This window comes from Marmota monax, unplaced genomic scaffold, assembly GCF_021218885.2.
Source record: "Marmota monax isolate L192 unplaced genomic scaffold, Marmota_monax_Labrador192_F-V1.1 WCK01_AAM20220418_F8-fsc00341, whole genome shotgun sequence".
Classification (NCBI taxonomy): domain Eukaryota; kingdom Metazoa; phylum Chordata; class Mammalia; order Rodentia; family Sciuridae; genus Marmota; species Marmota monax.
In genome coordinates, this window is record NW_026694916.1 from 890751 (window position 1) to 901845 (window position 11095).

At 51.7% G+C, this 11095-nt stretch overlaps 2 protein-coding genes across 2 annotated transcripts; one reads left to right on the top strand and one right to left on the bottom strand.

Moving 5' to 3' along the window:
* The first annotated feature begins 4093 nt into the window (after nucleotides 1-4093).
* Ppp1r35 (protein phosphatase 1 regulatory subunit 35) lies at nucleotides 4094-5323 on the top strand. The gene is made up of 4 exons (XM_046427099.2): nucleotides 4094-4420; nucleotides 4500-4752; nucleotides 4833-4969; nucleotides 5068-5323. The coding sequence occupies exons 1-4, from the start codon at nucleotides 4190-4192 to the stop codon at nucleotides 5239-5241; spliced, it is 795 nt and encodes a 264-aa protein (XP_046283055.1). The 5' UTR covers nucleotides 4094-4189; the 3' UTR covers nucleotides 5242-5323.
* A 717-nt stretch (nucleotides 5324-6040) lies between these two features.
* Mepce (methylphosphate capping enzyme) lies at nucleotides 6041-10792 on the bottom strand. The gene is made up of 4 exons (XM_046427098.2): nucleotides 8536-10792; nucleotides 7062-7280; nucleotides 6756-6882; nucleotides 6041-6639 (listed from the first exon to the last, which is right to left on the bottom strand). The coding sequence occupies exons 1-4, from the start codon at nucleotides 10165-10167 to the stop codon at nucleotides 6587-6589; spliced, it is 2031 nt and encodes a 676-aa protein (XP_046283054.1). The 5' UTR covers nucleotides 10168-10792; the 3' UTR covers nucleotides 6041-6586.
* Between the last annotated feature and the right edge of the window lie 303 nt (nucleotides 10793-11095).

The window sequence follows — 11095 nt, forward strand, 5'->3', positions numbered from 1 at the left end:
GCCTGGCACAGTGGCACATGCCTGTAATCCCAGCAATTTGGGAGGACTGAAGATTTGAGGCTAGCCTTAGCATCTTTGTAAGGCCCTCAGCAATTTAGTGAGACCATGCTTCAAAATAAAAAATAAGCAGGGCTAGGGATATGACTCAGTGGTAAAGTGCCTCTGGGTTCAATCCCCAATGCCAAAAACAAACACTGAACAAACAAAAACTGGCATTGATCAACCTATTCTGTGTTGATATCAAGGACATCCCCTCTCTAGCAAGTGTAGGACACCCTCCAGCGCTCTGTGCCTTTCCAAGTCCTGCTCCATTATAATCTCCACCTGCACCCCAACCTCAAAACCTGCTTCTCTTTTCTGGCTTCATCCAATTTTCCTTTTTCTCCACTCTGTCCAGACCATGGACAACTTCTTTCAAATGAAGTTCCCTCCCTCCAACTCTCCATTCCAGTGAATGGCCTCATGCTATGTCCCTGGAGACTTACCTAACAGGTCCCACCTTGGCCCTCCTCTTCCTATTCTGCTGCTATAGGGGCCTGTGCTGCAGTGTGCTGGCCTGTGGTTATAGCTCACCCCAGTCCCTAGATTCCAGTCTGTCTGTTCCTCTGGGTTGGGAGAAAGGAGTAGGTATGGTGGGGTGTGATGGCTTCAGGCTGAGGTACCTGTGATTGGGTAGGATGGGAACATGCACTCTGGAGTTGGATGTGTGTGTTTGGGGATGGACCACTCACAGTGTAATAGGGACACATTTTCCTATGGAAGTGTTTCTGCCTTGGCCCCTACCCAGAGCCAGAAGCCAATTTGTGAGTAGGAAATAGGAGATGAACATTGTTCGCAGGTAAGAGTTGGCAGAGGGTGTCTTTGACCGGTCTTGGCCCTACTGGAGGCACCTTCCTGAATGGAACCCTTGTTCTTCCCACCCTCATCCCCTACCCCAGCAGGTCTTCTCATCTGCCCTTTGCACCAGCCTCAGCCACACCACAGCTCACTGTGTACTGGAGGCCTCCACACCCAGGGCAGGACCTCTGACCCTGACGGTCTCCTGTTTTACGTAGCCCACCTGTAGTGTCTGGTTCAGCAGGAAGCCTGGGATAATGCTGAATTACCCCTTCTAGCATCCAGACTCACCTTCTCCAAACCCATATCCAGTTTTGGGAATGTCTTCTAGCAGCCTCAGATGACCTAGAACATCTCTCTCTGGTGAGTTCTAACCCAAGATAACCTAAAGTCTTAAGTAGGACTTCCTTCTGGGGAATCTTCTCTTTCCCTCTTACCTCTCCCTACCATGCCCTGGATGGGACATAATGCAGAGGTAGAAAATCATCAGACTGGAGAATGGAGGAAGGGCTGGTTGGTGAGAGCTTTGACAGGGCTTCCTCTCTTTGGACCAGGGAAACTTTTTTCTTCTTTTTTAGTGTGTGTGTGTGTGTGTGTGTGTGTGTGTGTAATAGTTCCTGGGACACCTGGGGCATATTTATAATTTTCTCTCTCTCTTTTTTGGTGCTGGGGATTGATGTAGCTCAGTGGTATAGCGCTCGCTTTGCATGTGGGAAACTGGAGATTTAATCCTCAATCCTGATATAACAAAATAATTCCTGCAAACAAAAGAAATGCCTTATACCCATTAGCTAGCTTCAGCAATCATCAACATTTGGCTAATCTTTTTTTCATTTATATATCTTCAAGCATTGTTCTCAACTCCAACATAATTTTTAATAAGAACATGATTGAGATAAATTTTGGTTCACATATAATTGTTAAGAAATAATACAGACAGATCCCTTGTATATTTTCTCCAGTTTTCCTAATGGTAATTTATATTTTTAGTTAACTTTTTTTTTTTTTTTGGTATCTGGATTGAACCCAGGGCTTCACAGTTGCTAGGCAAATGCTCTGCCACTGCCAACCCCAATGGGAACAGCTTGCAAAACTATATTATCACAATCAGAATAGTGACATCCATACAATCTACCAATCTTATTTACATTTCCCAGTTTTGTGCTCATTCATGTTTGTATATGAATTTCATCATCTATGTTCCTGGATCTACCACCAAAGACCATGAGCTTCTCAATACCAAAGGATCCCTGATATTGCCCTTGTGTCACCACAACCACCTCCTCCCAGCACCACGTCTACTTGGTCACTAAATGTTTTCTATTTCCAAACTTTCATCATTTCTAAAATGCTGTATAAATGGAATCAGACAACATGTCACTTTTGGGGATCAGCACTTTTCATGTCAATAATTTGTTCCCTATTTTGGCTGATTACTATTCTATTGTATGAATACACCATAGCTTAACTCTTTATTTGCTAAAAGACATGTAGGTTGTTCCCAGTTTTTGGCTATTATGAATAAAGCTGCTATGAACATTTGTGCACAGATTTTCAAATGCTTAGTGATGTGAAATTCAAATTCACATTTTGGGGGCCAGGAGTGCTCACTGAATCTGTCATTGTTTTTGAGGGCTTTTTTAATGAACAGAATTAGGATATAAATTTAAAATTAAGGCAAAATATACCATGAATTCATACAGATACTTCTTATCTAAATTCAAGACTGCACAGATTTTGTGTATTATCATTCACTGATTTTGCATCTCCTACACCAAAATTCCAGTTTGTCCATTCCAAAATGGACACTATTGTTTTATCCTACATATTTTCATATCTTCCAACAAGATTACTAAAAATGGTTTAAGATTTTATGGCAGTTTAAAAAATGTCAGTTGCTTTGGTTCTCTAGGAGATGGGGATGTATAAATTAGTTTTTTGTTTGTTTTCTGTTTTGGTCATGCTGGAGATTAAATTCAGATTGCATGAACTCTACAACTGACCTATATTCTCAGTCCCCAAATTACTGTTTAAAGTCATTTCTAAAGACATCTGACACACATTTCACTTTCAATTTTTAGAGATTTATTTTCAAATAATAATAATAATAATGTAAAAATATATTTCCAAATTCATATATATTAAACGAAGTATATTCAGAGACTTTTAGACTCTTTTCCTTTCACTCTGGTCTTTCTCTTCCCAGGTCACCCAATTAAATAATCTATACTTGCACCGTTTTTAAAATATTTAGATTGCCCAATTCCCTTTAACAATCCAGTAAACCTTGGTCCTGACTTCAACAGGAAAGGCTTTAGTTTCACCATTGAGATCCTCCTTTAATTTCCTTTTCTTTCTTTCGTGTGAGTGCGTGTGTGCGTGTAAAATGTGGGCTACGCTATCCCTTCTATTTGATTTCCCATAGCATTTCCTGGGAAGATAAACGATGTGAAACTCTCAACATGCTTGTACGCAAACATGCCTATTGACAGATCATCGGTCTCCTCCGGGAAAGCCTCAAGAGTCTCAAGTCCAATCTACACATTTTACACAAGAATAAACGGAGACTCACAGAATTGAGGGGACCTGCACCAGGGAACGTCGGAGCAGGCCGGCGCTCCAACCTCCGGCGGTCCACCGGTCTTCCCCAGCCTGGACAAGAGTGGAGCCGGGTTAAATACAAAAGTTAAAAAAAAAAAAAAAGTACAGAGCATGCAGATATCTATTTTATACCAGTCAATATTTCAGGTAACCCTCGAAGGAAAAACCAAGTCACAAAACGCTGCAGAACGGCTAAGTGCCTGGCGGGAGCCTGGGCTGGGGCCCACGAGAGCCTCCACTCTCGTGGAGTGGCCCAGGGAAGCAAAGGTCTGCGTTCCGAGGTGACGGAACCGGGGGATGCGGTGGAGGCACAGAAGGGGGAGGACTAGATGCGTGGACACTGGGCGGTTTAGTTAAGGTTGCCCCTCTTGGCGTCCCAAAGAGAGGACGGACACACTCGGGACCACAACACAAGCCGGGAGAAGAGCCACACAGGTTGGATCGTCAAATCCGAGTTTTCGAAAGAAGTGGTCCTGCTGAGCACTCGTAGGGCTTCCAGGTCTTTGGCTCTCTCCCGGGCCTAAGAGGCGGTGCCAGACTCTGCGGGCGGAAGTCCGCCCGGAGGCTGGGGGCGGAGCAAAGGAACTGACACCGTAGGAACGCCAATAGGCGGGGTGGGTGGGTGTTGTTCCCGCCCTCGTGGGTAAGGGCTAACGGTTTCCTGCAGCGGCGTCTGTGAGGGGTGGGGGAGAAGAGGAGGAGGAAGCGAAGCTGTGCCCAGTGGCTCCTGCGACCCTGCACCAACTCTAAAATGAGGGGCTGCGGGGAATCAGAGCTGAAGTTCGTGGAAGGGGAAGAGGCCGTGGAGTCCCCCGGACCACCCCCAGAACCACGCGCCCAGGAACCCCAAGCTCCAGTGCCCGAGCCCGGCCTGGATCTGAGTCTGAGCCCGCGGCCCGAGAGCCCCGAGCCGCGGAACTGCAGTCCGGGGCGGCGGAAGGGGCGGGCGGAGCGCCGGGGTGGGGCTCGGAGGGGGCGGCAGGTGAGCTGGGGGGAAGCCTGGCCCCCATCCCGCCGACGGCCAGGAGCATGTCTCTTCACGGTGCTGCTCTCTGCTCCAGGTCCGTTTCCACCTGGCGCCTCCCTCACCCGTCCGGCCCGAGCCGCTGCCCGCGGCTGCTGCACCTAGCGATAAGCCCGCGGCGCCGCAGGAGCTGGAGGCGCCCGCGCGGCAGAGTAGCATGGCCCTGAGCCTCGAGCTGCAGGCCGCGCGGGCCGCATCCATGGGCCAGTTTGATGCCACGAAGGCCGTGGAAGAGCAGCTGAGAAAGTCTTTCCAGATCCGCTGCGGCCTGGAGGACAGTGTGGCCGAGGGTGAGCTGGGCGAGCGGCCGGTAGGGCGCGGGAGTCTGAGTGAGGGGCGTCACTCACCCCAACCCCCTCTGCGCTATCAGGATTGAACGTGCCGCGCTCCAAGCGGCTCTTCCGGGACCTGGTGAGCTTGCAGGTGCCAGAGGAACAGGTTCTCAACGCTGCACTCAGGGAGAAATTGGCGCTCCTGCCGCTGCAGGCCCGAGCCCCGCCCCCAAAGGTGAAGGGACCAGGGCTTGGACTTACCTTGGGTCTCCTGGCCTCGCGGATTCTCCTTCCTCCTAGCGTGTAACCTTCCTTTGGCCCCGACTCCAACAGGAGCCACCAGGGCCGGGACCGGACATGACCATCCTGTGCGACCCGGGCACATTGTTTTATGAATCTCCGCACTTGACCCTGGACGGACTGCCCCCTCTACGGCTTCAGCCCCGGCCCCGCCCTTCAGAGGACACCTTCCTCATGCATCGGACACTGCGACGGTGGGAAGCTTAGACCCCCAAAGCTCCCTGGATTGCTAGTTCATATTTTTGTAGGTTAAAAATTTTTTTCAGAATAAAGTGGTTTTGCTAATAAATGTAACTCTTTTTGGGAGCCAGGAAAGGACTAAAACCCCTCCAGGCGTCTTCCACCTGGGGTGCATGTTGGAAGCTGCCTGGAAGTGAGTTTTTGGTCGTTTTAGGAAAGTTCCCAATCAGGGATTAGATCCAAGCTTTTAAAACTTCCACGTTACCCATGAGTAGATACAAGGTACACATGTGGGTCTTGGCCTATTGCAGTTTATGGAGGCCTTCCCTCATTACCTGTCTGGAGGTATCTGCAAAGCTTGCTTTCATCTTTAAGGGCCTTGCCCATCTTATTTACACTTAACCCCAGAATTTTCAGTATTTGTTGAATCAATGTTCAGGACGCCAGTAACCCTTGACAGACCACTGAAGAGCTTCATGTTAATCGCCTTTGCCTAAGTGTGAAGCCCCAGAAAAAGAAAAAAAAAAAAAAAGTGTCTTTGGCCAAAGTGCCCTCTGTTAAGACCTTTAAAATTAGCCTTCTGCCCAAGGTTCCCACAAAAATATTTTTCAGCAAGGTTTTTGGGGTTAGTCAGACTCAAGTTGCACATCAAAATTTGTATCACACTCCTTTTGTGACCAGGGTTCTGTGAAATGAATTGTAGATGTGATTAGCACCCAGCAATCTTCCCAACCATTAAAAAAATTCTCTTTGAGATCCTACAGTAGGAACTGGTTTGACAGGAGGTGCATCCCTTCCCCAGCTAGAAAGAGCCACATACCAGGTGTGGGGGGGCCACTGCCCTAGACATTATGTTTATTGTGCTGTTCTCACATTCCAAACCCAGCCCCCACTCCCACTGGGGGACAGCAGAAGGAAGGATTTTCACAGTACTTGTGTGCCTCCCTGCCAAACTTCCCCCTCTTAAACCTCAGTCCATCTATTCATGGTTCACTGAAATGCAGCTAGGGACAAGGGCTGAGGAGAAACGGGAATCTCCCTGGGAGAGAGCAGGAGGAAAGGGTTATGAGGATTTGACATTCCCCACTTCCCATGCCCTAGGAGAACAGAGTTCAGCAAACAGTCCAAGCCATCCAGCCCAGCAGGCTAGTGGAGAAGATGATGGTAACTCCAGCACAGCTGGGCTTGCTGCTCAGGTGCCAGAGGTATAGGGAGGAGGCCGGGGCAGCAACTTAATAAGTATTCTTTGCAGATCCAAGAAAGGAAACTATTTTTGGAGTCAGAAAGGAAAAACCTTGGGATGCTTTCCTCTTTTCCCAGGTCCTTAGGAGCAGCAAGGGCAGCCTCTTTGCACTTTCTGTTCAGGGGCCACTTAGTGGCTGGGGGAACGGGCCTTGTGGAACAGGTACACAGGACGCTGGAAGCCTAAGGGGAAGAGTATGAAGTCAGGAAGCAGGTTGGCAAGTATCTTAGAACTCTCCATTGGTTCTGCACCCTTTCAGCCAGGACCAGCCTCCCCCAACTCAAAGAACCAACCTTACCTTTGGAGGTGTTGTGGGGTGTGGCCACAAGCTCATAGCTGGAGAAGCCCACCTCTGGGGACATCAGATAGGAGCTGAACTGTTCTGGCTTCAGTTGAATTCGAAAGTAGTTCTTATAGATTGTTTCCTGGGAAGAAAGGCAGGAGATAATACCTCTGCTTGCTGCCTCCTCCCCCTAGCCAAGAATGGTGCTCACCCAGGGACCTTCTCCTGTCACTCAAATCTTTCTCTTTCTGCTTCCTTGAGACCTTTTTTTTTTGCCTCAACCAAAAGATTATTTCCCATTTCCACAGAAACCCAACTTACTGTAAGAGTCTTTCTCTTGCCATAGGATGACCATGGTTGGGGCTCCAGGACCAGGATGCCCCCTGGGCGTAGGTGCCGGTAGATTCGGCGGAACATGCGCTTCAGTCCCTCGTCTCCCCAGTTCAGATGCACCCACTTGGTGAGGCTGAGGCAGAGCACCACATCATACTCAGGTTTTTGGGCCTCCACTAGCTCATCTCGATCCAGCACATAGTTACCCTGAGGGCAAGAATTGCAGGTGAAGTCTACAGAGGGAAAAGAATCACCACTGGCCCTCACAATTGCTCTTCAGACTTTAGAAAAGTCCTATTTTCTTCACACTATGGTTACACTTGCCTCTGACACTTCTTACACTACATTCCAATGGTGTCTTCCTTTCAGTCTCATTTTCTCTTTACATCTTCCTGCCTCTGCTTCCTACTGGTGGTAAATAAAAACAAGCTTGAAAGGAAGCTTGGTTAATTTTAAACTGAGCACATTATCCACAAGATCTTCCCAGATGGGGTCAAACTGCAGCTGCTCTCCAGAATCTGTTTATTCCCACCTACAAATATGCAAGAGGACCCAGCCCAGGTATCAAAAGAAGACCCATGAGTCCTTCCCTAAGTTGGGGTTGGCAAAATGTCAGGCCTGTTTTATCCTTGCTCTGAGACAAATCAAGAGCCATACCTCCTAGGAAACCTAACATAAGCTCCTCACCATCCCCTAGAAAGTCCTCTCACCTACCCCAGTATGTTGGCAAACATTCCTGTAGATGGCCTAACTGTACTGTTTTGTGGGGAGCTGTGTATAGTCAGAGGTCAGATGCCCTGCCAGGCTCAGTATTCTCCCCTGCCTTGCGAAGATGTCTCTGGCTGTTCTCCCCATCCCCCCCCCCCCCCCAACTACCTAGGGTCAATGTGGAGATCTAAAGCCAAATCTCTTGGGTTTCCAACCACTGACTTGTCAATGAAGTCTATATCTAAGGAAACAAAAGAAGCTGATGCAAACAAGATCCCTATGAAAGGTCAGAAACTACAAATGTCTCTCACTGCTAGTGTTCCTCCAAGAAATTCCCTTTTGGAAAAAACCCTCATGCTCCCCCAGCAAGTTTAAGAACAAGTTTCCATCTGGAGTGAGTCCTTTAATGAGTGGCAATAGCTGCCCTAGAGGGAAGGTGGAATGGCCTGGCAGTCTTGTCTGAACAGCCCAACAGGGGTAAGCCCTTATGTTGGGGAAGAGATTCCAACAGTCATGAGAAATGACCCCAGGGTTAAAGCCCCAAGGTAGAGACCCTAGCTTTCAATTATAGGAGGGGAGAGAAGACCACTAGTATTAGTCTCACTTACCAATCCAGACCCATCTCTTGAGGAACTGGTTCTTAGGAGTAAGATGCAGGAAAATACCTCTGGGTCATAACCTTCCGCTGCCACATTCCCATTTAACTTCACTTAAACATCCCATCCCTATTCCAAGACCCCCAGGACCCTCTTACCCTGACGAAGACAACATTGTTGGGGAAGACAGATGTGTCCGCTCCATCCAAGGGCAGTTGGGGTGCAGCAATGGGACCCCTGCTGGCTGTCAGTGAGGCTGGGAAACAGCTCCTTTTCCGAATAGTGGCAGTCCCTTCCTCACCTTCTGCCCCTGGGTCCCCCTCAGAAGTCTGGGGTTGGAGCCGTAGTTCCTCAGACAGGTAGTGTCGGATATTTTGGCGGGCTGAGTGGATGAGCCGGGCATCAATATCCAGCCCCACCATGCGGGATGGACCCCACTTGCAGGCAATGCTCAGGGTCAGATGGCCCACATTGCAGCCCAGATCTAGGACGTCCCGGCCGCGAAACCACTCAGGCTTCAAAACCCGAAGGCGCCCATCCTCACAGGAAGGATTGCGGTACCCATAGTACTTGCTATAATTTCCATACTGGAACTTGCGGTGTTGCTTTTTGAAGCCTGCTGCAGGTAGTGGGTGGTGATGGTGACGACCTCCCCCACTCCCTCGGCCCTTTTCCTTGGAACCCTGGCCTCCACCCCTAGCCCCTGCCTCCGACTTGCTGGAAGTCCTGCGACGTTTTCGATGTCGGGAGGAGGAAGACGAGGGTGCAGAGGTAACTGAGGCAGTTGGAGGGGCTGAAAGGGAGCCTGAGGGACCTTGCAGGGCAGATGGAAGGGGAGACACGACCTCATCCCTGCAGTTGATGGCTGTGTTGAGTTCATAGGGTTGGGGGGCATCCCGGTTCTGGCCCCTGTGCCGCTGCTGCTGTGTGGCGCCCTCCCCGTGAAGTGAGGGGGTGAGGGGGGCTGTGGGCAGCACGGCATGGCTATCGTTCCCTCCAGATGCCTGCTGCTGCTGCTGGTGGTGCTGTCCCCGGTGCCTATGCCGCTTGCGACCAGTCTTGAGTGGCGAAGCGAGAACTACTTGGGCCTCATCAGTGCAAGTATTGAGACTGAGTGGGTCAGTGATATCTTTGGGGATGAGGATCTCCACTGGATCTCGCCCCTTAGCCGGAAGTGGGGATGACTTAGGGGTCTCCGCATTGAGTGCGCGACTCACTTCCTCATCCAGGAGGCTATTCAGGTTCAGGGGATCAAAGATATTGCCCCCCAAGAGGAAGTTGGAGGGTAACACAGAGTCACAGTCCGAATTCACCCGCCGGCGCCTCTTGAAGGCCGGGTGTTTAAAGCCTCCACCGCCTCCCCCAACATTACAGCTATTTCTCCTCTTGCCCCCTCCCCCCCCAGGGGCCCGGTGGGGCTGGTAGCCATTGCGTGGCCGTGGAGGGGCAGGGGGGCCCAGTTCCGTCCCGCCCCCTCCCCGGCGCTCCTCCCCCACGTCCGGGGGAGCCGCTCGCCCTGGGGGATCGGACAAGGGGGCCTCCCCGTGCGATTGCGCCTGGGGGCCGCCCCCTCGGTGCTGCTGCCCCTGGCCACCCCGGGGGCTGGCCGTGGCCCCTGCCGAGTGTGCGCTCCGTCCAGGCCCGCGCTCCGTCCTTCCGCGGAGCTCCCCGGAGGCGGCCTCTCGGTGCGGCTGCACCGCGGGGCCGCCCCCTCCGCCCGACTCATCTTTGAGCGGCGGCGGCGGGGCCGGCACCAGAAACGGCTCCTTCTCCGCCGCCATCTCGATCATTTCCTCCCCTTATGCCGTCCCAGTCGAGGGTACCGAGGGGGATCAGGGGGCTTAACCCCCCCCTTCCTGGCCCCTACTCCCTTCCCCCCTTTCCCGAGTGCGCGCGCAGCTCTGCTCTGCTCGCCTTGAGCCCAGGCGCCTCCCCCCGAAGCGCTCCCCACTCGCCCGCGAGACCAAAACAAGATGCCCGCGAGACCCAGACAACCCGAGAAATCAACAGCGCGTGCGCCGACCCCTTTCTCCACCGCCACTACCACTCGGCCGCGAGCGCGCACGACTGGCGCGCGTTCCTCTCCCTCCGGAACCACGCATGCGCACTTCGCCACCGCCCTGGCTGCGCGCGCATCAGAGTACGAACCAACTTAACGGCTCCGGGAGTTTAAATATAGCCCCCCCAAGCCCCCCAGAAGCCCCCCACCCCAAACGGGCACTCTACTTCCCTTCGTAGCTATGTCCGGCCCTACTGATATCCTTTGTCTCTGCAGCGCGATCCCCGCCTCTGTAGGCGGGGGAGCTGGTGTGAAAAGGTCTCCTTGACACTCGACCCTTGTTCCTGAGGAATGAGTCTCAGCGGTCTCCGCCCGGCTCTAAACCCGACAACCTCCCTACCCCGCCTCCTTCCTCCCCCTAGTGGGTAGCGCGTGCGCACACCCTTTTGGGCTTGCGCGGGTAGCTGCAGCACGTGCTGGAGATGATGCCCCGCCTTCAGTCCTAGGGGCGGGAACTATTACGTCGCTTCCTCAGGTTTGGTATACGCAGCGTGCGTCAGCACGAATCCGAGGGGCGTGGTTTCCCCAGTAAATGAGGCGTGTTCATGAATTATTCATGAGGCGATCGCACACCTCCCTTCAGCCCACCTACTTAGTAGGGCTTCGGAGGGAGTAAAAGGGAAAACATGAAGGAGAGACAGGGGAGAAGTGGAGTGTGC

Coding starts and splice junctions, on each gene's coding strand:
- Mepce (XM_046427098.2), bottom strand. CDS start 10,167: ATGATCGAGATGGCGGCGGAGAAGGAGCCGTTTCTGGTGCCGGCCCCG. Junction 6,883..7,061: donor GCAAGAGAAAGACTCTTACA/GTAAGTTGGGTT, acceptor CTTTCTTCCCAG/GAAACAATCTATAAGAACTA. Junction 6,640..6,755: donor ACCCCACAACACCTCCAAAG/GTAAGGTTGGTT, acceptor TCTTCCCCTTAG/GCTTCCAGCGTCCTGTGTAC.
- Ppp1r35 (XM_046427099.2), top strand. CDS start 4,190: ATGAGGGGCTGCGGGGAATCAGAGCTGAAGTTCGTGGAAGGGGAAGAG. Junction 4,753..4,832: donor GGAGGACAGTGTGGCCGAGG/GTGAGCTGGGCG, acceptor CTGCGCTATCAG/GATTGAACGTGCCGCGCTCC. Junction 4,970..5,067: donor CCCGAGCCCCGCCCCCAAAG/GTGAAGGGACCA, acceptor CGACTCCAACAG/GAGCCACCAGGGCCGGGACC.